The sequence below is a fragment of the Cnephaeus nilssonii genome, assembly GCF_951640355.1.
Source record: "Cnephaeus nilssonii genome assembly, chromosome: 20".
Classification (NCBI taxonomy): Eukaryota; Metazoa; Chordata; class Mammalia; order Chiroptera; family Vespertilionidae; genus Cnephaeus; species Cnephaeus nilssonii.
The window spans coordinates 43,396,744-43,424,068 of record NC_137091.1 but is presented as its reverse complement, the minus strand read 5'-3'; the positions used below and the strand labels follow the sequence as shown (position 1 = coordinate 43,424,068).

Below are 27,325 nucleotides of genomic sequence, written 5' to 3'. Positions count from 1 at the left end.
TCCGGGTAGCTGGCGGCGCGCGCCCGTGCGACGTCAACGCAGCCCGCTGAGCTCCCCTGACCTGTGTACCCGGCCGGCCCCGGCTGAGTCCTCCGCGGGGCCTGGGTCGGGCGGTTCGCTGGGTACCTGTGCGGCCACTATGGACAACTCCGGGAAGGAAGCGGAGGCGATGGCGCTGCTGGCCGAGGCCGACCGCAAAGTGAAGAACTCGCAGTCCTTCTTCTCGGGCCTCTTTGGGTAAGAACCGCACCGAGGGTCGGCCGGGACCTCGGCTGAGAGGCCCAAGGAGTGATGGCCTGAGGCGGCGGCTAGAGGACGGAGGGGATTTCGGGATGAGGTGCCGAGGGCTAAGACAGCAGAGGGGACACAATCTGGGGGCCAAGGGACCCAGGCTGTGTCAACACGGTTTGAGGAGAGACACTCTGAGATGGCGGAAGGGCTCTGGTCTGAAGACGCCCAGGCCGTGGCGACATCATCATGAGGAAGGGGACCCCGGCTAAAGGCGGACCAAGGGGCCGGAGGAACCTGGGCCGAAAGCATGTGGTCTGAGGCCTGGAAGGGGGCCGGCCTGAGGGGATTGAAGGGGCCAGAAGCCTTTGGCAGCTGTAGGAGAACCTATCTGAAGGGTCCCCGGCGGGCGAGATGGGGCTTGGGGCTGAGGACACCTACCCTAGCCATTGGCCTTTCCCAGGCCCGCGGCAGTGGATTTGCATGGGAGTTGGGTGAGGGGGTCTGGGCTCAGGTGGTCCTGGAGGTGATGAGTTCAGGTGTGAGGTGTGTGCGGTGCCTGGGCGAGTATGTGCACCGTGACCCGCGGAGGGGGTCTCACACTCGAGTGAGCTCTGGGCAAAGGAGTCCTGGGTGATGGAGGTGGAGCGAAGCCCTGGGCGGAGAGGCTGGAGAAGGACGCTGGTGGGCCTACGAGTGATGCTGACTTTGTGCAGGAGACGGAGGGGTGAAAGCGGGAGAGGGAGATGAGAAACCCGAAGGGAGCGGAAGGCCTGCTGTGCGATCCCTGAGCCCTGGCCGGGCTGAGAGCAGGATGGCCGTGGTGTGCTGAAAAGGGGGCTTGGCTTGGAGGGGGCTGGGGCTGCTTTGGGGTAGACGTTTCACACAAAGTTCGTGTTCGCTCCTAAAAGTGATGGCCGGCCTTTGACGGATCTTCGTGGCTTAAGAGTGTCAAATGCCCCAGTTGGAAGCGTGGGCCCCGCCACTTATTCCATGAGCTCATGTGATTAAAGGGGAACGCTAGTAAAGCCCACCTCACAGGTTTGCCACCCGTGTCGAATAAAAGTGCATGTAAAGTGTTTAGAATCGAACCTGGCACATGGTTAGCTTGAAAGGTGTAACCTGTCACCTGTTACTTCCCGGAAGGAAACAGGTTGGGAACCTGTCCTGGGCGGGGCGGTGGGGATCAGGGTGGGGAGCCTGGGAGAGTCAGAGGCGGGAGAAGCTGAGTGTGGGGAGAGAGGAGCTGAAAGGCCGTGGGTTGGGTTGCTCTGAGGCCTGAGAGGACTGGGGAGGGAGGGGCGTGGGTTTGTAGAGTTAGGAGAGCTGTGGTGGAGGTGAGGACGGAGTCTGGGAGCAGAGAGGCAGAGACGGGGAGGCTGCAGGACTCAGGACTGGGGGAGCCTGCCAGAAGGCTAGGACTGGATTTGAGAGGAGGCACTGGGACAGACGGTGTTAGGAGGTTGGTAAGAAATAAAGGGGAGCCCAGCCAGCATGGCTCGGTGGTTGAACGTCAACCTATGAACCAAGAGGTCAGGGTTCAATTCCCAGGTTTCAGGCTTGATCCCCAGTGGGGGACGTGCAGGAGGCAGCCATCAATGATTCTCACTCATCATTGATGTTTCTGTCTCTCTCTCCCTCTCACTTCCTCTCTGAAATGAATAAAAATATATTTTAAAAAAATAAAAAGAAAAGAAATGAAGGGGAGGGTTCTTTGCAGGAGAGGAGCTGGACTGCTCGTTGTTACTTGAGGTTGGATAATGTTTAGTGAAAGGCCTTTAACACCGTGGCCGAGAATCACTGGTGTGAGAAACATCGGCTGATGTGTTGATTAGTGAGAATGTTTTAGAGGCGGAGCGCGGAGAGAGGATATGTGTGTGTTTCTTCTTCACAGGGGAGAGTCACGTGCAGTGTTGTGGGGTGGGGCCAAGGGCTCGGTTTCCGGCTCATAGTTTTCCTGGGTGGCTCTTGGTGTCTGGTCCCTTCGGACTGAGGATCAGTGTACTTGCTGTTGGGTTGTGCTTGGAGGAAGCAACTAGGTCAACTTCTGAGACACTTGTCACCTGGGGGGAAGAAAGTGGAGGGGAGCAGAGTTGGCCATCCCAAAATATGCCTCTTTGGGAGTCTTAGGAGGAACTCTGAAAACCCAGTAGACGTTAGTTCAGTTACCGCTGATAAAGGACGTCTCCGTTTGTCAGGATGTCTGTCTCCCTTGCCGTACCTGGCCTGCCTTCACTATCAAGTGGAGAAAGTAGGGACTTAAATCTGCATAGCAGCCTTACCTTTGTTTACTGTGTTTTTCCTGTTAACTTCCCACAACTGACTCTCCACCCCCAACGTCTTTTGTCTTTAGCTGAAGGTAGTATTTACCCTGATGGCTTCGGCCATTTTGGCGAGTTACTTAGTGTTCCTGGGCCTCTCCCAGGTATACAGGCGATCGACGTGTTATTAAACTTGCATTTGTTTTTCTCCTGTTAATCTGCCTTCTGTCCATTTGGTTTTTAGACCAGCCAGAAGAACCTCTAAAGGTAGGGGGGAAATTTTCCTCCCCAGCACAAGACTGACACTTGGCAAACACTAGTAAAACGAAGTTGCTGTTAGGGTTGCTGAAGGAGGAACACATGAGGCCAAAAGTGGTAAAGAATTAAACATTTATTACGTCATCTGGAAGCCCAAAATGACTCCAGCACCCAGGAGTGGGGAGTCAGAGATTTTAAAGGACTCTAGGCGGGCTTTTTCTGGGTGGAGAATTCTCTGGGCCGGGCCGGATCCTGGGAAGACCCGGAAGGGAAGGGGAATGGTCTTAGCCGGTGGAGTGTGGTCTAAGCAAACGGGAATGCCAGGTGTGAAGTGCTCAAAAGGTCAGTTATGGGGGGAAGGGGGGGTATCCATTAAGTTATTTCATTGCACCTAACAGTTGTCAAATGTAACTAAGGGCTAGATTGTGTCACTCAGGTTGCATGATCTGGAGCAAGGCTCTGGTGAGGAGTGAGCTGGGCCCCAAGAACTCTAGGACTTGCTAAGGGAGTGGGGGTCTGGAAAGTTGTTCTAGGCGGGAATTGTGCGAGCAAAGGTGTGGCGTGAGGGGAGGTTCTGCCAGGAATGATGGGAACCGAGGGGCCAGAGATGGCTCCCCGGAGGAGAGGCCTCCATCTGGGAGGATGAACAGGAGTTCTGGGGTTCCTTCTAGTGGGGAGCACTGCTCCAGGCAGAGGGGACAGCGTGAGGAAGGCCCGGGTGGGTGAAGTTTAACACAGGGAGTTCCGTGTTAGCACATGAAGGGCGGAAGTGGGAGGTGAAGCCCAGCAAGGAGGAGGCCAGTGGGGGGAGGCAGCTTTCTAGAAAGGGCTGGACGGAGCTGCTGAGAGCATTGAGGGCTTTAAGGAGGAGTTCTGTCAGTCTGTTCAGGCTACAACAAAGTACCATAATCCAGTAGCTTGTAAACAACAGAAATTTATTTCTCATAGTTCTGGAGGCTGGGGAAGTCCAAGGTCACGGTGTCAACAGTAAGGGCCGGCTTCCTCATAGACAGCGTCCCTCCATAAAGTATCACCCCAAAAGCTTTACCTAATATCATCACCTTGGAGGTTAGGATTTCAACACATGAATTTGGGGGACACAAACATTCAGTCCATAGGGGGCCAGGCCTGGAGGGTTCCCATTCCCATTTATTTGTTTGTTTTTTAATATATTTTTATTAATTTCAGAGAGAGGGAAGTAGAGGAAGAGAGAGATAAACACATCAGTGATGAGAGAGAATCATCAATTGGCTGCCTCCTGCATGCCCCCCACTGGGGATCGAGCCCGAAACACGGGCATGTGCCTTGACTGGGAATTGAACCATAATCTCCTAGTTCATAGTCAAAGCTCCACCCCTGAGCCAAGCCAGCCCGTCTCCATTTGCCCTTTAGAAAGGACTACAGCAGCTGGGATGGGGGAGACTGAAGGCAGTGACATAAATAATAGCGACAGTGTTTATTAAGTGCTCACCCTGGCTCTGAGGCAGGCCTGGGCCAGGCACTTGACTTACATCCTCACATTCATCCCCACAGCATCCCTGTGGAGGTGGACAAATGTGGGCTTAGAGGTGAGGTATCTGTCCGGCCCAGTCCCCCGGTAATTGGCATCTGCTGTCAGACCCCGGCCTGTCTGGTCCCAAAGCCCTCTCCACTACACTTAGGTTTATCTTGAGGCTTAGGCCCATTCTGGACACTAATGATGTTGGCAAACTACATCTTAGGGAGCTTCCTCCTTCTACCTCCTCCTCCCTCCCCACCCCACATGGCAGTTTCTTCCAAACATTTGAAAGCAAGAGTAGGTGTTGTATTCATCCCTGCCCCTTCCAGCGCCAAGAGCAGCTGAGGTGGGCGTGAGCCAGGCCAGAGCAGAGGGCAGGGACATGGGCCCGCCTGACCAGAGCCTGTCTGCCTGAGGGCTGGGAGTACAGCGAGAGGTCAGCCCTGGCCTCGGGAGCTGGGTCGCCTGTGTTCACCATTTCACAGCCCACCGCTCTCAGGGCTTCCGGGAAGAGAGTGGAGCTCAGCCTGTCCCTTGTGCTCTTCTTCCCCTTTCAGGAATCTCAGCAGTGACAGCATCCCAGATTGACAGGTCTCTGCCCGAGTCAACAGGGCCAAGGAGGATAGCCCCGCCTGGGGCCTGGGGCCGCCCGTGTCCTGGGATGCTAGGGCTTTCTTTGCTCTTCACTGTTTCTGGGCTGCCAGACGCTAGGGGGCTTCAGCCTCCACGCAGCCCGTTAGTAAGTAGATCACAGCTCCTCTGTACCTGCCCTCCTGCTCTCTCCTCCCCCTCCCCCTTGCCCCCCCACTCCCCAGCCCCCAAAGGCACCTGGGGAGGAGGCTGGGGACAGGGGAGAGGGGAGGGGGCAGCCCAACCTCTCTGGAGGCAAAAGGTGCAGATTTCCTGAGGAAAGCACAGGGAGACTGCAGGAGTGACAGGCGGGCGGGGCGCTGCGCAGGTTTTTTTCCCTCCTGCTGGGAGTCTCCCCGATGCGGCCTTCCCTCTGTGCCCCCTGGGGTTTCCCCTCACTCCCCGATCCAAAAGAAACATTTCTTTCCACTTGGATAGCAACCTGCATGGCAAGTTTCTTCCACTGAGAAATGAAAATCATAGGAATAGCTACTTCTTGGGGTTGTTCTAAGGCCGTGGTCGGCAAACCGGCTCGCGAGCCACATGCGGCTCTTTGGCCCCTTGAGTATGGCTCCTCCACAAAATACCACGGCCTGGGCGAGTCTATTTTGAAGAAGTGGTGTTAGAAGAAGTTTAAGTTTAAAAAAAACTTGGCTCTCAAAAGAAATTTCAATCGTTGTACTATTGATATTTGGCTCTGTTGACTAATGAGTTTGCCGACCACTGTTCTAAGGAATAGTGAGATTATGGGTGTAAAATGGTGAGAACACAGTGTCTGACGTTGGCACGTGCTTATTGTTGTTGCTACGTATAGTTATTGGAAGTTGAGCTGGAGAAAAAATGGCAACGTGTTCTGTATACAAACAGCACAGTCTCTAAAAATCAAATGTTGACAAATCAGTTCCTGTTTGAACCGCCTGTAGGTGCCAGCAACCCCAGGACCCCTGCAGGTGGGCTCTCCTGAGGGAAGAATTGCTGACAGGTTTGGGGACAGGACCCACCTGTGCAGGAACGACAGCTTCCGGCTTTGCTTTCAGACCTCCTTCCACCCAGAGAGAGCAGGACCCCTGGTGCCTTTCCGGCCTCACCCATGCGGTTCGCACTGCCCTACCAGCTGCCAAGACTACAGTGGGAAACTTGGCATTTCTTGCCCGGTCTCCAAGCAGTGTCTTTCCTGAAGGGACACAAGGTTTCCGGGTAACCTGGCCAGATTATGCAATAACTGCGGGTTCTGTCCTCCATGATGGATGGGACTTAGCTGCCTGGTCAGACAGAGGTTTCAACGCTTCTGTTTGGGATGGGGCTACAGAGAGGCAAGGGTCTTTCAGAAACATCTTTCAAGAAAAGGAAACATTGCCTGGCCGGTGTGGCTCAGTGGTGGAGGTCAACCTATGAACCAGGAGGTCATGGTTCGATTCCTGGTCAGGGCACATGCTGGGGTTGTGGGCTTGATCCCCAGTGTGGAGCATGCAGGAGGCAGCTGACCAGTTATTTCCTCTCATCATCGATGTTTCTATCTCTCTCTCTCCCCTTTCCTCTCTGAAATCAATACAAATTTAAAAAAAAAAAAAAGGAAAGGAAACATTCAGGTCTTCGGCTGGGATGAAGTAATCCTGTTGGGGTGCAGAGGGCATCGGTATGGAACCACAGGAGCGCCTGCCAGGCCTTGTGGCGGGCACAGCTCCTGCCTTTGAGTTTACAGTGGGAGGAGGGCTGCGCTTAGCCAATCTGGGGGTGGGGGAGGTGAAGCCCACACTGAGATGTTGAAATAGGAAAACATTTCTAGAATCTCTCTCTCTGCCAGTTTGATAAGTGTGGCAGGTGCTCTCATGGTTCCAGCAGCTCTACTCCACGTGGAGTCTCTCCCCAGGTACAGATGAGGAAACCGAGGCTGCTGAGCCACGAGCTGGAGCTGGCGCCAGAATCCTGGCCCATCTGACGGCAGTCTGAGGTTTTCCACTGCCCGAGGGACCAGGATTCCCACTGCCAGGGGCTGGCAGCCTGTGGAGTGTATTTCTCCTCCTCTGTCTAATGGTAACCGTTTGAGCGCTGCTCTGTGCTGCCCTCGGCGCCAGGTAATCTCTGATCTTCACAGACTCCTCCCAGGTCGGGTTCATTGTCTCCATTTTATAGCTAAAGGAACTGAGGCTCAGGGACGGCTAGGCCAAGGTCGCACTTAGCACAGTGCTGAGACCAATTTCAGCCCTGGTCTCCCGCCTCAGCTCCATGCTCTCCTCACCCTTGGCGCATACACGCATGTCCGGAGAGTGTCCTGTGATGGTTTCAGCGCTGGGCAGTTGTGTGTAAACCTGAATTCTTTTGTCAGTTACTGGGGGGGGGGGGGGGGGGGGGGCTGTGCAGTCACTCTGGGGGCCCGGGCCCTGCCTGTCACTGCAGAGCCAGGAAGGCAGGGAGTGGCTTAGCGTTTGTGAGAGATGCGGGAGATGCTGGAGGAATCCCGTGGGGCTGGCCCTGACAGCTCAGCTGTGCAGGCTCGGCCTTTCTGTTCTCTAATTTCTCTGCCTGCAGCACTGTGCGGTGGGCCAGGGCTCCGGGGGCGCTGGCCTGACCAAGCCCTCCCTTGCTTAGGAGCCACCCAGCAGGCCTCCAGCAGAGCGCAGTCTGCTTGTCAGATGATGGGAACCTGAGCAGGTTGGCTGTTTAATCTGCTGGAGACGGGGGAGCAGTCAGGGACCTTGTCTGCCTCCTCGTTTTCCAGAGGACTCACAGAAGGAAGGAGGCCTCCCAGTCGCTGAGTGAGGGAGAGGCAAGGGCAAGACTGGATCCCCAGGGCCAAGTCCCCTTTGGGCCGCACCGCTTCCTGGCAGCGTGGGCTTGGACAAGCCCCTTAACATCCCTGAGCCCAGCCAGCCTCCTCCTGTCTAACGCAGAAGGGTTACCCTGGTGAGGACCCGAAGGGTTATTGTGAGGAACTCTGTCCCTTCAGGCGGAGTGTGTGGTAGGCCATCGTTGTCCATTGTAAGGAGGAATGATGATGCATAGCACATGGGAGGAGGCAAGACGGGACAGGGCCACGGGCCCATTCTTCCACCAAGGGCGCTGACTAGAGAATCGGGGCAGATGCTAAGTCTCAAGAGGACTGAGGCTGGTAGCTGTGGCACCACAGGGAGACAGGAGGGAGAGGGACTGTTGGGGAGGACCTAAAATGGGAGTGAACTCCATCTGCTCTGCCTTTTTGAGGTCCTTAGGAAACTGCAGGTGGGGTAGGTGGCATGTTGGTGGGAGCTGGAAATGCCCAGGGGATGGAGGTGGGAGGCAGGGAGGCCAAGACGCTGCCCTGCAGACCGCCTGGCCCGGGTCCCACCGGGCCGTCTGTGCATTTCTGGCACTGCTCACTCCTCCATATGGCAGTCGCTGGAGGTTGGTGGCTCCGCCTGGGAGACCTGAGACTGCTTCCTCCGCCTTGGGAGGGGGAGAGAGCAAAGCTGAGCGAGTAATTATAGACAGCCCTGCACCAGGCCGGCCCAAACCAGTTCCCTCTATTCCTGGGCATGGCTCAGAGCCGCTGGTTGGGAGAGCCAAGCAGAAGCAGCTTGGGGGAGGTCAGTGGGGGAGGGACAGTCAGCTGTCGCATGTGCTGCCACCCCGGCTCTTCAGAAGAGTTTGTGGTTTTTGTCATGGAGGCCACCCTTAGAGGAGTGATGTGAGCGGACCTGATTGAGGAGAGAAATCCTGTGTAACCCATGTAGATGTACTGTGTGGGGAGGCAGGTGGGGATGCAGTGGAGCTGGGAACTTCTTCCTTCCGCTCCCTCTCCCTGCCAGAAGCCCTCCTGTTGTGTTAGAATGTCGCCTCAACTCTTCTCCTGGCCTCCGTCTAGCATGAGCGTCCCCATTGCCTACTGCTCCCTGCACCTTACATAGCCATCTGGCCCACTTCTTTTTCTTGATTGAACTGGCCAAGCTTGTTTCTGTCTCAGGGCCTTTGCACATGCTTCGACTGCTGTGTGGAATGTGCTTCCTCTTTTCATGGATTGCTCCTTAGTTATCATTGGGGACTAGGCTCAAATCTTGTATCCCTGACCCGCCCATTCAAAGAAGCTCTTCCTCCCCAGCCCCTCTAGTGCTTAATCACTCTGAAATTGTCTTGCTGGCTTCCTGTTTACTGAAGGTTGTTCCCTTTGTTCACTATTATGTCAGTGCCTGGCACATCATCCTATATAATAAAACCCTAATATGCAAATCAACCGAACGGTGGACCGACTGGCCGCTATGACGCACACTGACCATTAGGGGGCAGACGCTCAATGCAGGAGCTTCCATGATGTGCACAGAGAAACAGCACTCGGCCTCCCCCAAGTGGGACACAGGCCCCGCCCCCACCCCAGAGCGACAGCCCACCAAATTGCAGCCAACGCTGCCGAGACCCCATGGCGCAAAATGCAGCCCACAGCCCAGCGCAGCCCAGAAATGGTCGCAGTGGGCACAGAGTAATGATGTCATGTAGCAATGCCCGGCTTCCTCTCCCTAGTGACGATTAGCCTCCTTGCAGTTTCTTCAGCCCAGGAATAGACTTGCTTTATAGACAGGTGGAAACATTTCACACTTTAACCAAATGTCTGGGAAGCGTTTCCGTGCCTCATCTCATTTGATCCTCACAGAAGTCCTGGAGTAGATAGAGGGGAATCCTGTTTTATTTTCATTAGCTGGAAAATGGAGATTTAGAAAGCTTGGAAAGTTGACCCGACTGAAAAGAAAGAAATGGTGGACCTTGAAAATGACTTCAGGTTTTCTTGCTGTGCAGAATATAGTCAAACACTGCTGCAGTTAAATATTTTACCCTTTGTTCTCCCTACATGATCTACAATAATAATCTGCTTCATGTTGATATTTATTGCTGTGTTGCTGACAGTTACCTGAAAGAGAAGTTGGGGTGCTTCACTTGGCTGGAAAAAACTTAGCTAAATCAGAAAGCAGGTCTAATTAAGCAAGTTTGTTCTATATCTATAAAAGGCTAAGTTGACTCACTCATGTGCTATACATAGAAAGCTCTCGCTGGCTCCAATCGCACGCGTGTGTTTTGATCTGTCATTGTCGATCATGAATTTGGTTGACACTTCTATTATACAGAAAGGGCGAATAGCGATATTAAAATATTTTCTTCTAATTAATTTCCTTTCAGTGTACATGAATTAGTGCACCGGGCCACTAGTAAATACTCATATTTGTTCCCCAGGTGACTAAATGGCTATGTGAACAGCTTCTCCTTCGGGGTCTGCCAGTGGCCCTAGCTGGGCGACTCAGCTTCCATTTCTAAAAGAAGAGGGCGGAATTCCAGAGATCTCCCTGTAATTGCGTGGAAATGGCAAGGCGGAGACAGGCCTAGCGGCCTGAGCAGGTGGTGATCCCTCCGGCTTTTCTACCCCGCAGCTAGAGTCACTGACCCAGCGCAGGGTTGGCCTGGCTTAGCCTGGGATCATAGGATTTCAGCCTGGCAGCTGACAGGCTTTGTGTTCTGTGTCCACTCTGTCCCACTGAGCTGAAACAAACCAGCTGGGCTGGCTCTGCTCATTGTTAGTCACCCGGCTTGGGCCTCTCGGTGGGACGGGCCGCTTCTGCTCATCCAGGAGCCTGAGCTTTTCCAGGGAACGTCTGGGCCTGGGTAGGACTAACTGTGCCCTCAAAGAAGCGATGGCTCCATGGGGAGGGCACATCTGTGATGGCGAGCTGTGAATGCATCAGTCTCCTTTAAAGAGTATGTTCCAGAGAAGGTCCCCGGGAGTGAGGGGGGCTGCCTTCTGGCCCCAAGGGGTCCTTCTGAAATCTCTTCTGCCAGACGTTTGTGGAAGTGCCTCAGCTCTTGAGTCGTTTCTGAAGAAGGTACTTCAAATTGAGGTCTCAGGTTCAATGTGTTGGGCCATCTGGGACGAGGTATGGGAAGGGGGGCAGGGGGCGTTGGTCAGGGACACTTCCTGGACAGCAGAGCGACCCTCTGCTGGCGCCTCTCTGTTGGGACTGCTGGGAGACAGTGTCAGCACAGCCCCATAAGGCAAAGGATAGGCTTTTCATCTAAAGCAGAACCTTGTTGGTGTGATTGGATTCAGGAGGCCAGGACTCCAGTTACACACACATACACACACACACACACCCTGGGAGGTCACCAGAAGTCACCTGACCTGGGAGGTCACCGCTGGCTGCTTTCTAAGCTGTTTGTCTAAATCAGTTTTTCCCCTCCCAAACTCACCTGATCATCTGAATTATCGGGGACCATTGTTTAAAAAAATCCTGATTCTGGGCCCTACCCAGACCAATCCCACTGGGATGGTGAAATCTCCAGGGAGGGTGGCTGTGGGCTCTGATCTAATTATTGTAAGGAGCCCCTCATGGGATTCAAAAGATGGGCATGGTGGACTGTGGCACAGTGCGGTGAAGGCGTGCGCCAAGCACAGCTCCAAAATTACACTGGAGGCCCTCGCCAGCTGGCTGGGATGGCGAGTTTCCAGGGCCAGTTGACACAGGGGTGAGGGTTGGGACAGTGAAGATGATTTGTGTGACTTTTAATTGGAAAAGTCCCCTTTTTCCTTCAAAACTAAACATTGCTTGATGTCAGTGAAGAGAGAATCTGAACTCCATGTGGGGGACTCCTGAGTGTGTGGGTTTTATTTTAGAGATTTTTGTGGGCGATGGGGGTTTGAACAGTTACAGAGACCACAGGCCTCGTGGGCTAAGCCTGGTGGGTTATGGGAGATGGAATGACTTACCACTGGTGGGGGAGGTACTAATGAAGGACCCGCGATCCAGGAAGAGGTTCATCTGCACCCCTTGGAGGTGGGGATGCCAGGGTGGCTGTCCCTGCAGGGTGCTCTTTGTTTTTCTAAAATGTACTCCTCTCCATCTCACCGGTCCCTACCGTTACACAGTACATTTTCTGAGGTTGGTTTTGCCATTTTAAATAATGCTGTGCTGAACATCCTATAGTTTCTCTGATTAGTTTCTTAGGATAAATTGCTAGAAATGTAATTCATTGCTGGATCACAGGACCCAATATAAATCCTGATATTTAAAAAATATATATTTCTTTTCTTGAATAGATAAAATATGCAGGCGATTAAAAAAATTCAGACAGGGGCACACTGCCCCTCCCGGGAGCACGCCCACATCTTCCCCCCCACAGGCATGCATCTCCAGAACTCCAAGGGACCCCACGAGACGTGCAACCAGGGGAGCAGTGGGCAGCAGCAGCTGTTCCCGGGCTAATCCCTGGGCCTGTCTGTCCCCCAGGCCCCCTTTTCTCTGACTTCCCAGTGAGCTGACAGCAGCCCCGCCCAGGCTCTCCTCTTGCTGCTTCTCTCCTAGGCCCTTCCTTGTTTCATTGTCCCAGCTTCAATAAACATACTCTCAAAGTAAAAAATAAAATAAAATTCTCACAGTACAAACCAAAGGTGTCCATCTGTCTCCCACGCCTGGCCCCCAGTTCTACAGGCCCCGCCTTAGAGAAAAATGCTGCAACTTGTTTTGGGTGTATTCTCCCAGAAATATTCTGTTCACATAAACATATATGCTTCTCTTCTCACCCTCTCTTTTTGTTCTGTTTTAACACAAATGGGAACTTTTATATACACATTTAAAAATAGTATTTCTCTGTGTGTTTATATTATAGTATTTATGCTCGGTCCTGAACTGGTAGTGACCCTGGAGGGTTGAGAAGTCCTCCCTGAACCACTTTAGTGTGCCAGGCTAGGATTAAGTCATTGGGGAAGGGACGAGGCATCCAAGGCCGGGCTCTTCCCCCAGGATGCTTTGCAATCTCTGGGAAAGGGACTTTGGGGGAGCCTGGGAGCAGCCCAGGCAGGAAGTGGAAGTGGTAGTGGCTGTCGGAGGCTACCATAATCCATGGCGGGCGGTGGGGGACGTCTGGAGGGCCTAGGCAGCCTTTGTGTGGGGGTGGAAGCCACAGACTCTCTCTCCTGAGCCCAGATAGAGGCCTGGGCTGCAGCTGGATGCGGGAAGCTGACTTTCCAGGGAAATCACGGGAGTGAATGCAGGGCACGTCTCCACTGTCTCTGCTCACTTCCTCCTTGATACCAGGCTAGATATTCTCCTTATCCTTCTCCCCTTTTCTTTTCCCCCAGAGGCTCGTCCAAAACAGAGGAAGCCTGCGAAATCTACGCCAGAGCAGCAAACATGTTCAAAATGGCCAAAAACTGGAGTGGTATGTGATCTCTGATAGAGCTCCGCGTGCTTTCTCCTCCTTTCCCTCAGCTTCCCGCCTCGCAGCCCCTCTCTTTTTAGGTTTCTCTAGCGTCAAAGCCTGTGGCCTGCTGTCTGGTCGGTAGAGCCCACTGGGTTATTTTACAGCTTGGCTCACTGGGCCTTGGAGAGAGGACGGAAGGGATGAGGACAGATAGATTATTAAGTCCAGGTAGACCCACATGGATTGATGAGCCCTTCAGGGGTTTCTCCTTAAATTTAGAATATCAGGTTTCCCCGGAAACTGTTTCATACTGCTTCCAGCAGAGTCTGAATTCTGAGCTGGGGGGGCAGTTAAGTGGTCCAATAACAGTGATCACAGTTACCATTGATCGGGCACCATACTAAGCACTAGGCATACGTTATTTAATTGAGTCATTGCAGCACCCTACAAGGGTCAGTACCATTCATTAATTTTCCCATTTTATGGATTCAGAAACTGAGGCTTGTCCCGGCCCCTTGTCCGAGGTGCCACAAGTAGTAAGCGACAGAATTCAGAAGCCAGAGCAGGGCCCGGTGTTTAACCTGCTCCTGTGATGCCTCCTGACCTTTGGAGCTGAGTGACTTCGGTTTGTGTCACAGCTCAGACTGGCCTGTGACCCTGGAAGTGACTTGGCCTCTCCTAGTAATTGTACACTCAGGTGTGTTTCCTTCTCAGTACCCCGGCAGGGAAGTGGTTGAGACCGAATGGGCCGTAGTGTGGGTTCATGGAGATCAGGCTCACCAGCGAGGGCAGTAACTGTGGCGGCCCAGTGTCATGTAATGCTGCAGGCGCCTCACCCGGAAGAGGTCACCCCAGGTCAGGCGCCTCCTGAGACACTCCTGTGTTGGTGGGCGGAGTGTCATCCGCTTCATGGCTCTATGACTCGGCCCTGAGTTGTGGTCCGATTCCCAGGAGCTTGGTCGGCAGGGAGCTGCCTGAGACCCGAGGAGAGGTTTGAAAAGCCGGTGCGTGGAGCCCACTGCGGGCTGATCTCATAAAATGACTTCGAACATCTGCACGATTGGATCAGGGGAACCAAGCAAAGACAAAGTTCCTTTCTGGGAGGCACAGGGTAAAATCGACTATGGTCATTTTTTGAGAATGTTTCAGCTTCCACAAAACACATTGTGCGTAAAGCCAGGTGCTGTGTGGATGTTTATGCTCCAAGCTCAGGAAGTGCCTTAAAAGAAAGAATATTATTTTTCAATCACACAGATGTTGCTTCCCCCCAAATTTGTAAACCAACCCTCACCCAAATTCCTAGGCCATTTTTTTCTTTTTTTTTTACCTTCTCTGGCAATTTTACACTCAAGTTTCTAGCCCTTAAACATAATAAAGGATTCATACATCGTAAAATCCTGGGTGCCTTTGTCTGTCCTGCTGCTCTAAAGCTCCAGGACAGGGGCCAGGCCCTCCCGTCCTCTTCCAGCTCAGCGATTCTGTGACTCGGACTCAGCCGGAGGAGGATGAAGGGAAGCACAGAACAGCTGAGGTGGCTGTGGGGGTCTCAGCTAGCCCAGTCCGCACCCCTGGAGGAGAGACCCCAGTGTCTCCTGCAAGTCACGTTAGGAGATGAGACCATAAGCAGAATGGCTTGGGACCCCTGGGCGGTGACAGTGTGCAGGGGTAAGGACAGGCTGGGCTTCAGGTGTGTGGTCTCCTCGTGTCCCAGGTACTCAGATCTTGGGGTCTGCGTCCTGTTTCCTGTTCTGGACATGAAGCTCCTGGAGGGAGCAGACCCTGTGTGCCCCCCACGTACCTCATGATTAGTGTGGTGCCTTGCCCACCAGCCTGCAGTGACTACACAAGGGACTAGAACGTGGACAGAGGCAGAGGAGTACGGGGAATTAGGGAGAGCTGGGAGTCGTGGGGGAAAGAAATCGGACTTGGAGTTGGGGAGTCAATCAGGAAGTGCTTCAGAGTTGAATCTCAATTGCCCTCTCTTCCCCAACACCCCTCTTGTCCCCCTCCCATGATTCAGCCTGCTCTCCGCCTTTGAGTAGGGTTCCCAGCCCTGTGCTTGCAGGCTCCCCAGGGGGCACTGCTGGCTCAGGGGGCCTGAGGCCTAGGCCCAGGCCTCAGCTCACCCAGGCCACCCTGTTCCTTTCCCCGGGGCTCCCTGTATTCCCGAGAGCTCCCAGAGCAATGAGGCTTAGGAAGCAGGGAGCCCCACTTAGGCCAGGGTCTCTCTTTTCTGTTCCAGCTGCCGGAAACGCCTTCTGCCAGGCAGCGCAGCTGCATCTGCAGCTCCAGAACAAGCACGACGCAGCCACCTGCTTTGTGGATGCCGGCAACGCGTTCAAGAAAGCTGACCCCCAAGGTGAGGGCCCGTGGCCACCAGGGCTGGCTGCCCGAGCACCAGCTGAGCGCTCTGCGGAGAAGTCCTCAGGTTTCCACGGGCTCCGTTTTCTCCAGTGGCCGACACGCGATAGGCTGGCAGGGAGCCCTTGCGCTTTCATTTCAGAACTGGCTCCCTTCCGGTGGCATTTCCATCCCGCTCCGAGCCTCCTCCTCCCCTTCTCGCTCCCCTCCCGCTGCCTGGGAGCATTTGGGAGTGGGAGTTACATTTCAGACCCACTGCATGCCAGCGGGAGAGGAGAATGTGTTCTGTTGTCAGAATTGACATGCAGAAGCGGGTGGAGGGCTGAGACCAGCCAGGTAGGAGTGACAGCCGGAGAAGGCGAGGAAGTGGTCCTACCCTGGCTTCCCTGAGGGGCCCGAGGGGGAAGGGGAGGATGGGGGAGAAGAGCCTGAGATGTAGTTGCCAGAGAACACGTTTCCTCAGATGACAGCGTGTTGGGGACAGAAGCCCCAGCTGGGTGGCTGTCATTGTGAAGAGCACATTCTGTCCCACTGGGCTCATCCGGAAGCAGAAGCCCAGTGGGTACCAGACTTCCATGGAGCTGGGGTTCTAATCTGCTCTTTAAGTCTCGGTGCCAGACATAGGTTGCTAACTTTTAATTTTAGCAAGTAGAGATTTTTTTATAAAGACCATCTATTGTCACTCTCCTCTCTTATGAGAATGGGAAAGCCATGCTTTAAAAAAAAAAAAAAAAAAGGAGAGGCATAATCTTGGAATAAAGGCCTGTCCTTCCCAAGAGGGGACAGTTGTCAGCAGTACACAGCAGTCTCTGCGAGGGCCAGTGAGCACCGGGTCACGTGCAAGTGCTGGGATCACTGGCAGGCCCCTGTTGCTGTCGGGGACGTTCATTTCATTCCCAGGATTTGGTCTCTGTGTAAACCATGTAGCTTTTCTCTGTCCTTAGGCTTGACCAGTCCCTCCTGTGCCACCGGGTGTCTCACAGATATGGTCTTAAGTGGTAGGCTCAGACTCAGCAAGAACCCGAGAGGAGCTCTGGCTGGGTGGCTCAGTTGGTAGGAGTGTCGTCCCATACCCCAGAGGGTTTTGGGTTTGATTACCGGTCAGGGCACATACCCAGGTTGCTGGTTCTATCCCTAGTCGGGGCACATATGGGAGGCAACCGATCGATGTTCTCTCTCTCTCTCTCTCTCTCTCTCTCTCTCTCTCTCTCTCTCTCTCCCTCTCTATCCCTCCCTCCCTCCCTCTGTTTCCCTTCCTCTCTCCCTAAAATCAATAAAAACATATCCTTGGGTGAGGATTAAAAAAAAGAAGAGCCCCAAGGGCGGCCTTGTGACTGGGTGGATCCTTGTCACTCCTTGCACAAAGCTGAGTGCTGGGCCGCAGCAGGCCCCGTGGGTGAGTGACGGTGACCCAGGCCCTCCTGGATTGGTTTTCCGCTGGAATCACCCAGACAAGTCTGTGTCCCCCCACGGAGTCCCCCTTGCCCCAAACTTCCTCCTGCTCCCTGGGGAACGGGCTGACCTGGAGACGCTGCCCTGGCATCTGTGACGTTCAGCTGCTGCTCCTGAGTGACTGGAAGGGCTTGTTTCTGGGGCGGGAGCAGAGCGCCAGGTCGCGTGACATGTGCGCAGCCCAGCTGCTCTTTAAACAACCCCAGCGCTTCCCGAGCACAGGCCCCGCCTGGCGCTGTGGTATGAGTCGTATCCTTCCCTGGCTTTTGATCTGAGTTGTCTCCTCTCAGCAGGCTCTTCAGGGTGCGTGTGGGATGTGGCCAGGGCCGGGCCTCAGGAGGCACAGAGGGTGGCAGAGCCTTCAGGTTGGTGGGAAGCAGCGGTAGGTGTGGTGACAGTCCCCTCGTGACAGTCCCCTCGTGGGGCACAGAGGCCGACTCAGTTTCTCCAGGGATCACCAAGCACCGTTTGCTGCCCTGGGAGCTGAGATGGGGGAGGGAGTTTCAGGGGGGGAGAGAGTTGTGGGGAAACAAGAGGGGCGGCAGAGCAGAGAGCAGTGTAATGTGGGCAGAGTCGGGACCAGGTGCCTTGTCTGGAGCCCAAATAAGGGTGCCTGGAGCTGAGGATGGGCAGGGCTTTGCGGCGGCTTCCCAGCAGCACTGCCTCGTGGCTGCCAACCCCAGTCACAACTCTGAGTTGGGGACCATTCCAGCCAGGGTCAGGGGAGAGGGCACATTTGCACCAGGAGGAACAGCTGCCTGGTGTCAGGCCAGTCCCACTTCTCAGAGGCCGTGGCAGCTGTGTGGCTCAGTGTGGTCTGAGAGGTCCGGTAGGAGCCTGCTCCCCTGCGACCTTGGACAAGTCGCTTAATCTGTTGGATCTGCATTTCCTGGTCTGGGAGAGCAGAGATCACACGTGAGATAAGGCGAGGGCATGCCCAGGGTGGCACCTAGCCTGAGATAAAAGTCCCAGGAAGGGCAGCCCCCTGCTCACATCCCACAGGGGCCAGGCCTGGGCTCAGTCTCCACCCCTTGGCCGCCTGCCTTGGGGAATAGCTGGAGGCCCCGTTTGGAACCTGGCCCACTTTCCCCAAGCAGGTGATCAGCTCCCTGGGGCCCTGCTGATCACCTCCCAGTCTGTCCTATGTGAGCACTTCCTGCAGGAGCCCTGGAGGGCCCGCCCCTCCCCCCAACCCCTCCAGAGGCTGCTGGTGCCGACCTGGGCCTGAGGCCTGCCAGAGCCGCCAGGCAGGGAAAAGGATTTGGTTCCTGTCATCACACTCTCCCTCGGGTGGGGAGGGGGGGGAGTCTGCCCTCAGTATGGGTCAGGGGTGTCTTGCTGGTGGGATTGGGGGTGGGGAGGTGACGCCCATAGCTGTCAGTGGTTCCCCAGAGTTTCCCAACCACTGTCTGCCGCTCTGGGTGGACTCAGGCCAGGGAGGCCTCTTACCCCGCCTGCCTGACCATTGGGCCCAGGGTTCATGCATGTGCACCCATTCCCCCTCCCCCTCGTACCCGATGCCCCACAGCCATTTATTGGATGCCTACTGTGTACGAGGCCCAGGCATCTTCCTTTAATCCATTCCACTTCCTGTGCGGTTCTAGGATGTGCCCAGTTTATCACGGAGACTGGCCGTGTTGGGGGTGGCCTGCAGGAGTCGGGTGGGGTTGGCTGGAGCCCAGGGGGTGGATTGAGGGCCCTGGGTTGCAGACTCCCTGTGTCCCTAAGCCAGGGCCTTCCCCTCCCTGGGCCTCAGTCCCCCTCCCCTCATCCTGGGCTGGATCATTCCCAGAGTCCCTTGCCAGGTCCAGTTTTCTGTGGGTAAATGGGGGGGAGATTCTATGCTCATCCAGGGGTGTGCTGGACACTCATCCTGGGGATCCCTGTGACCTGATAAGATAAGAAGCTGGTTGTAGCCACTGTGTCAGGGGCTTGCCTGCTAGTGCTCTTGCCAGGGTGTCAGCTGGGGCCTGCTGCTTTCAGGGACAGCTGTCCTAGAGCGAAGAACAGGGATGAAGGGGATTTAACCCTATGAGTCTGTGTTGCTGCTAGAGGTGGGGGAGCCTTCCCTGTTACACCACCAGGGCCTCCTTGCTGACAGGCGTCAGGGCTTCCGGGCAGGCTAGGCCCCCAGGGCAGCTGCAGGGGAGTTTCCAGTCCCTCCCACTGCCGGCTGCTAATGGCACTAACAGCCTTGCCACCTCTGCCTGCAGGTGCCCTGTCGGACTCCCAGCGGCCCAGGAGAGGGAGTGGGTGAGTGGTAGGGTGCCTGCTGGTCGCACCCACCCCTGGGGTGGAGGCTAGAACGGGTGGGATGTGCAGGGCCCACTCCCTGCAGCCCAGCTGCTCACTCCTCATCCTCATCCTGGTGGTGCAGCCTGTGGTGCAACCAGTTGCTAGCTTATCAGTTACTTCCAGGAAAGCTCTGTTACAAAATGTGTGTGTGTGCAAGTCACCCTCACTGTTGCCGCTGTAATTCTTGGTTGTGTTCTCTCCCTGTCCTCCTCTGCCGCCTCTTTGCTCCTTTTCCTCTTCCCTACTGCCTCGGGCTTCCAGCTGTCAACCTCAACCTTAACCAAGTGGTGTACCTTCTCTGAATCTGTTGGGGGTTTCCAGAGGCCTTTCCGACTTGGATAGGACCCCTAGATCCCCTCACTCCCAGAGCAGTGCTTACAGACGCACATTTTGCAAATGTAGGAGGCTTGAATACTCCCTGAAAGCCCGGCCCGGAGCTAAGTGCCAAGTTCTGATGTCTCCCTGGGTAGTGAGGCCATAAGCCCCTTGAGAGCAGGCACCAGGCCTCACACCTCTTTGTAGCATCTCAGCCCTGTGGGCTTGGCTGACTGGAGACCGGGAAGCAGACCAGGGGCCTTTCGACTGCCCCGGACTGCAGGACGAACTTTCAGCCTTGGCTCAGCTCAGACCCTCAGCCTGTGGTCTGCCCAGGCTGTCTCCGCCTCCGCATACTCCCTTTCCTCCTGAGATGCATTAAAACGGTGTTAAAAAAAAAAATCCACCCGAGAGCTCATCTCTGTCTGCCAGAAAATGCCTCCCACTCATGCTTCTCTCTTTCCTCCAAATAACTTGTCAAAGGAAAAAAGCCCTTCCCAAATTTAAAATCTTGCAAGAGCCCAGCGACATGGCTCAGTGGTTGAGCGTCCTCCTATAAACCAGGAGGTCACGGTTAGATTACTGGTCAGGGCACATGCCTGGGTTGTGTGCTTGATCCCCAGTAGGGGGCGTGCAGGAGGCCACTGATCAATGATTCTCTATTATTGATGTTTCTATCTCTCTCTCCCTCTCCCTTCTTCTCTGAAATCAATAAAAATTTATTAAAAAATAAAATCTTGGAAGAGCTAGTACAACAAAGGTAGCTCAATTCCTCCTCTCAAGCATCGCCCTAGTGTGTGTGTGTTTCGTTGGCAAACCTGTGTGAGGAGCTGGTGGGTATCAGTGCCCGGTTAAGGAAGGTACAGAGGGCTGAGTGCTGAGGTGGGAGCAAGAGGGTAATGGAGAGTCCAGCTGGAGGGGCCTCCTCCTGCCATAGAGGAGGCCAGACAGGTGCAGGGGACATGGCAGGTTCAGGGTCCCACAATGAAAGGGTGTCCCTCAGGTGTCAGGCTTGGCCGCCCCTTGCCAGCAGCTCTGCTCTTGAGGGTAAAGCCTTAGAAGATCTGGCTCAGAACACCCATGGGAGCCTGGCCATCAGCCTGACTGGCACCAGCCCTGTCCTGTCCCTGGGGTAACTGGGAAGGTGTTGGCTGTGTGGCGGCTCCAGGGAGAGGGCAGCCGCGTCAGCCAGACTCCCCCCCCCTCCCCCCGCCCCCCGAGCATGTGCCCAGCACGTCAGGCTGCAGAATAAATTAGTCTGACCAAGTTTCCTGGGCTCAGGGATTCCTTCCCCTTCCCTCCCGGCGGTTCCCCTGGAGAGCGGAGAGCAGAGCGTAGCCCTGGCAACCCTATTGATCTCGCAGGCGCCTCAGCCCTGCATCCCCCCTCTCCCAGCTTCTGCCGAAATGACTTGGCTTTCTCACTTCTCCTCCCCGCCTCCCTTTTTCTCTCCCCAGAGGCTATTAACTGTTTGATGAGAGCAATCGAGATCTACACAGACATGGTAAGGGTCACTACGAGTCCTGTCCCCCGCGCCTGGTCCACATATTGCCCCCGCCTCACCTCCCCAGCTCCAGCACCAAGAGCGGGCAGAGAGGGGGAGGGTGCCCCGGGGGATTTGGTCACCTGCACTGGGCTGGGCTGGCTGGGTCCTCACCAGCTCCCCACCAGCCTGGCAGCTGGCAGTAGCTTCCAGCACGTCCCGGAGGCCATCTTGTCTTCACTGGTAGAAGTTAAGGTTACTGGGGACATGTGTCCTTTTCCCCTTGCCCACCCTTCCCCACCAGCATCCTATCTGATCCCTAGCTCACAGCAGGCCAGAGGGGGATGTGGGCAGCGCCCAGAGTGGGCACAGCCCCTGTCCTGCCCAGGAACATCCCCATCGACAGATGAGGCCCCGAGAGGCGGCCGGCCTGAGGCCAGGGAGCCGAGACTGTGGACCACAACCCCACTCAGGCCCTGTGAGCAGTCTGCAGATTACTACAACTACTACTACTCTACCTTGTGCCTCTTCACATTCCACCTGTCTCGTCAGACCCCTCCCCCCGGGCAGGAGGGGGTCCTGGCCCCGCAGGGTCCTGGCGATGCTGCGATGCTGTAGTATTACAGTTACAGCAGTGGCCGCAGCTGCCACTTATTGGCCCAGACACTCAGTGCATGGGTTCATCTTCCTGCTTGTTAGTCCGTGTGACAGTCAGAAGGGGCCCGGACAAGCGAAGTGATGCCCAGGGACACATACCTGCAAACAGGAGAGGCTGAGACCCAAAACCAGGCCTGGCTGGGTTTAGGGCGTGACCCTTTCCTGCTGCCTGAGGCGTGGGGGTGGCTGTGAACCAGCCCCTGTGTGTGGGGCAGCTGGACAGGCACCTGGACCCCCACTGGGTGGAGGCAGGGAGGGGGCGCTCAGCCCTCTGGGAGCTGGAGGCCTCCACAGGGGAGGAGGTGGGGGAATTGCTTGTGAGAAGGGCCACCTCGATGGCCACAGTGCGGGAGGGGAGGCCAAGGAGGCCTTGGGTGGTGGGGACACTCGGGCCCTCGGCCCCGGTTTCTCCAGAGCATTGATCCTCCCATGGCTGCTCTGGGCCTTCTCTTAAATGTTTCCAGCCGGCCCTCTGCCAGGCGCCTCCGCACGTAGCTCTGCATCACCCCACCCACCTGAGCACCATGGACAGGAGGGAAGGGGGCTGGTGTGGAGTGTCTTGCTCAAGGTCACCCAGTCGGGGCAGCACTCAGACCCGGGCCTCTCACTCTAGAGCCTTCCTTTTAAGTCCCATGCCCTCTGCCCCTCGGTACCCTCCTCTGTGCACCTCGCCTCACAAGTGCAGCTGAAGGGCAGGGAGCCACAGCTTTGGGACCAGGGTGGGGCACTGGCCACAGACATTCCCTCCCCGTGTCCCACACAGGGCCGATTCACCATCGCAGCCAAGCACCACATCTCCATCGCTGAGATCTACGAGACGGAGCTGGTGGACATCGACAAGGTGAATGGGGGAGGGGGATGAGGGGGGGCTGCTGCAGCCAGTCGTCCGGGACCAGGACTCCTCTCTCTGTCCTGTTCCCTCGGGGAGTCCTCTGGTGTCTGAGCACCCGGGAAGGGGCGTGGGCACTGGCAGAACTTGGATGAGGGCTCTGGCTGTGTCCCAGGGGCTGCCGGTGATAAAGGCTACATTACCCCTTCTCACCCTCCTCCCTCCCGCGTCTGCCAGGCCATCGCGCACTACGAGCAGTCTGCAGACTACTACAAGAGCGAGGAGTCCAACAGGTACCCAGGCCCCCTCCCCTCCTGCCGCCCAGCCCCCGGCACTTGCCACCAGCCACCACCACCCTCTCCTCTCCACCCCACAGCTCAGCCAACAAGTGTCTGTTGAAGGTGGCTGGGTACGCCGCGCAGCTGGAGCAGTATCAGAAGGCCGTTGACATCTACGAACAGGTGGGGACAGTGGGGCTCCGAGCCCTGCTCTCTGCGGAGGGCGCTGCTCCCTATCCAATGTGCCAGGGCCCCTTCCTCCCTCCGCCCCCTTCTCTATCCCCCCTCCCTCCCTTTCTGTCCACCTCTCTCGGTCATCCCCTCACCCTAATGCTACTCACCTGGCTAAACATGTCCTCCACCCGTGGCCCCCCGGGTGCTGCACCCTTTGCCCAGCCCAGCCCAGCCCAGCCCCCAGTCCTCGGGGCGCTTCCTGGCCGACCCCAGAGTGAGATGACTCTGAAGAACCAGAGTCCGGGAGGGAACGGGAAGAACTGCCGAAGCCTGGGGAGCCCAGAGGAAGGGGATCAGGGAAACAGGGACCCTCCCGTGGCTTCTCGGGCTCCTCTCCGCTGTGTGGGGAGGGCTGGCGGGGCCCAGGCTGTCCTGGTGGGTTCATGGCCAGGAGAAAGGCAGGCAGCTCAGAGGAGAGGGGCAGGCGCCGCCTCATGTTCCTTTCGCCTGCCGTCCCTCTGCCCTGACATGCCAGCCTCCTGTCGGGCCCGATAGCAGGGCCGCCCCTCACCATCTTGGGCACCTTGGGAGCCCAGAGACACCTGGCGCTGTGGCTCACCCCCTCCCCATTATGTCTCGGTCCTTGGTCACTCACGTACCCACTGCCAGCTTCCCTGGGGCTGGTCCCTGCCTCCCGGCCCTTGGGGTCCCAAGTTAGCAGGTGTTCTCCTGGGGCCCAGACCCAGCCTCCAGCGAGCCCCCCAGTGCCTAGCAGTGACCCTGCCCTCGGCTGCCTGCCGTGAGCTCACAGTGCGGCCGCCGTGTACCCACAGGTGGGGACCAACGCCATGGACAGCCCCCTCCTCAAGTACAGCGCCAAGGACTACTTCTTCAGGGCGGCCCTCTGCCACTTCTGCATCGACATGCTCAACGCCAAGGTGAGCCCCCCCCAGAGGCCCCCCAGTGGCCGCTGGGGCGCTGTCACTAGCCACGTCCCCTCTCGGCTCCTCAGAAGGGGTGAGCCCCTCACTCAGTCTGGCCCTGACAGTCGGCCCTGCTCGCCCAGGGCACCTGCCCGCCGCTTGGTGCGAGCCCCCGGTTCCTGGCTGGCTTGGTGCCAGGCCTTCCTCTCGTGAGAGCACGTTTTGAATCCTTACTGCTCCCCGTGAGGTCGGCATCGCTGTCACCCATTTCCCAGGTGAACACACAGGCTGAGACCAGAGTCTCTTGTTCAAGGCCACATGCCTAGTATAAACAGCAGCCCCAATTCCAGATCTTTCTGACTCCCAGTCTCTAGATTTGAACCATAGCCTGCATGTCCGCCTACCCATCCTCAGTGGACCCCTTGGCAAGAGAGGGGTCAGTACTGGCCGGGGCAGGAAGTGCCCAGGGGAGGAGTGAACTCCTGAATCGGGATTTCTTAGGGGTTTCCAGCCGCCCTACCCTCAGCCTGGCACGTCTGAGCCCCAGCCCTGCTCCCTGCATTGGGCCCATCAGATCCCTGCCCCACCGCTTAGCCTGTGCCCTGAGCAGGTCGCTGCCCTCTCTGGGTGTTGCCCTACTTTCAAAATGGGGGTCCCTATCATCTGATAGTTATGTATGAGACATGCCCGGCACCAGGCCTGGCATGGGAGAGGTACTCAGGCAGTTGTCATTGGCCCCTCCCCTGGGTGCGCCTGGTTCAGGAGAGAGCACTGGACACTGGCCCGGGAAACCCTCCGTACACCCCGCTTAACGTGTGTGTGTCCCCCCCCCCCCCCCCCCCGCGGTTTCTGCAGCCAGGCTGGCGCTGAGCTCAGCTCCTTGGAGGTACCGCTAGGCACAGAGCCAGGGGACATGGAGGCTGGGGGAGGGGCACAGAGCTGACTCAGGATCCAAGCCAGCCCAGATCCCCTCCGCTGTCAGGCCCGTGGCCTCAGCAGCCCTTTATCGGCTTGTCCCCTTCCTCCCTTCCCCCGGCCATGCTCAGCTCGCTGTCCAGAAGTACGAGGAGCTGTTCCCCGCCTTCTCCGACTCCCGGGAGTGCAAGCTGATGAAGGTGAGTGCGGGCCCCTTTCCCTGCCCCTTCACAGCCCGGCCTGCAAGTGGCTGGTGGGAGCCTGCAGGGGGTGGAGGCGCTCAGTTAGTATGCTCGCCAAGATGATAGTGTTCTCAAGGGGTTTTCGTTTTTATTTTGTTTTCCCTCTTCTGCCAGTTGGATCTCTATTTTCCGGATAAAATCAGACTCATGCAGTAATAAAGCTAGTAGAGGCTGAGCTGGGACACACACATGCATACACATACGTGTGACCTGTGTCCACGAGCTTGCAAGCACCTTCCAACACAGGCAGGATTGGAACAGAGCCCTTTCCTTCCTGTCAGCATGGGAGTCCCCCGATTTCCATCCAGCCAGGTGGTGAGTACGTGGATCTAACTGCCTCCCATGTTCTTGCAGAAATTGCTAGACGCCCATGAAGAGCAGAATGTGGACAGCTACACCGAGGCGGTGAGTGGCCGGCAGGTGGCCGCCCTTCTCACACATGCTCTGCGAGAATTTCACCCTGTTTAACTCTGGCCTTGGCCCCTGGCTGTGAATTCCTTTCTGTCGACACCCCAGAATCTTGCGAGTCACCCCAAGAGGTGCAGGGAGTATTCTCCCCATTTTAGAGGTGATGGCACTGAGGCTGAGAATGGGGAGGGGACGTGTCCCTGGTCCCTCAGGGACAGAGCTGGGTTCAGATCCACATCTGCCCCTGAAGGCCAAGGCTGCGCCCCTGGAGTCCCTGAGTGAGCAGCTGAGGGCCGCCTCTCGTCAGCTGCTGTGGGCGACCCAGAGGAGCCGAGAGGGAAGGAAATGAGCCGTCAGCCTCCCCCTTCCCGGGAGCAGGAGGGAGGTGGCACTGGAGGGCCCATTCTTCCAGCAGCCAGTTCCTCATAGAACTGCCCCAGCTGCTTCTAAATGTTCTGGAACCCGGTTGTGTCCAGCTCATGACCTGACCTGGTCATCCAGACTACCGCTGAGCGCCTGCCCTCCGGAATCTCGGCCCCTAGTGATGACAGACCCGCTCCCTCTGGTCCCTCCTGCCCGACAGTGAAAGCTCCACAGGAGAGAGGGGGACGCAGGGTGTGGGCTCCCGGCCTCCCCTCCCTGTGGCACCCGGGACAGGCCTTGTCACACCTCCAGGCCTGTTTCCCATCCATAAAACAAGGAAGCTACAAAATTAATTATTTCCCTGAAAGGGGACTGCTGGGCCTGCTGCCTCCCTTGCTGCTCCTCAGGCCACATCTGGCAGGGCCACATCTGGAGGATCTTGGGACCAGAGACCTTTGGCTTCAGGGCTGGGACCGGCAGGGAGCCAGGGCCAGGCGTGGGATTAGCCACCTGTGGGATTAGCCACATCGTCACGGTTGCGGTTGCCACAGGTGAAGGAGTTCGACTCCATCTCCCGGCTGGACCAGTGGCTGACCACCATGCTGCTGCGCATCAAGAAGACCATCCAGGGCGACGAGGAAGACCTGCGCTAAGCCCCACCCCCGGCACCTGCCTTCCAGCCCCTCTGCTTTCCCCAGCGGCCCCTCCAGACGCTGCGTGAGCCCAGCGAGGTGGCCCAAGGCCTGGCTGGGACCTTCTCTCCCTTCCCCCCAGGAGTCTCACGGGCCACAGTGCAGGCTCCACACTGCCTCAGGGCCCTGGAGGCCGGCCTGCTGGCTAGACAGTCACCCTCTGGTCTCGCACCCCTCGTCCCTCCCCTGCCCGTTTATTTAAGCCCCAAAGAGACCCTTTTCCACCCCGAAACACAAAGTCTGTGGCATAGACCTGTTAGCTGTGGGTGCTGCCAGGGGGTGGGGTCAGCATCTGACCCTCCATCGCCTGACCGGCTGGGGCTGGAGCATGAGGTTGGTTTCTGTCTCCCCACTTCTGTCCCCCAGCCAAGCGCAGAGCACATGTAGCAGCAGCTGAGATTTGCTCTCCGCTGTGGGGGGAGCTTCCCCCTCCCCCCTCAGCGCCGGGGCCTCCCAGCCTCCTGCAGCCCAGCCTCCCAGGAGAGACCCCAGGCCCTGGAGCAGGGGGTCATCCTGCACCCGCCCCACATCTGCTCCTGCCATTGTGCTTTGAGGTTTTGTTGGTGGGAAGCTGCAACTGGCCCCCAAAAGAAAATAAAAAACAACTCTTTTGCATGAGTCTTTCTTCCTCTTCATCTCTGCTACCCCCTCTTCTTTCCGGGCTAGAGTCCAGTCTCCTGGCCCCCAGTGGGCTCTGATCACAGAGGAGGCCGGCTTTGGCGACTTGGCAGGGTCGGGGTCTCGGAGAGGGAGGCCCAGGGATGGTGGGTTTGGGGAGGAGCCATGGACTTGGGAGCCTGGGAACCCCCTGTCTTCATCTGTGAGCCCTGGTTTCCTCAGCTGGGTAGGTGGCTGGCAGTGCCACCCTCAGAGCAGCTGGAAGATGGGTGCAGCAGTCGGGTAAGAAGG

At 56.7% G+C, this 27,325-nt stretch overlaps 1 protein-coding gene across 1 annotated transcript; it reads left to right on the top strand.

Annotated features, from left to right (window-relative positions):
• Window positions 1-27,034, top strand: NAPA (NSF attachment protein alpha). The gene is made up of 11 exons (XM_079759482.1): window positions 1-237; window positions 12,968-13,047; window positions 15,272-15,388; window positions 20,910-20,956; window positions 22,356-22,433; window positions 22,659-22,714; window positions 22,798-22,882; window positions 23,707-23,811; window positions 24,843-24,911; window positions 25,308-25,358; window positions 26,276-27,034. The coding sequence occupies exons 1-11, from the start codon at window positions 140-142 to the stop codon at window positions 26,375-26,377; spliced, it is 888 nt and encodes a 295-aa protein (XP_079615608.1). The 5' UTR covers window positions 1-139; the 3' UTR covers window positions 26,378-27,034.
• Window positions 27,035-27,325: the final 291 nt, after the last annotated feature.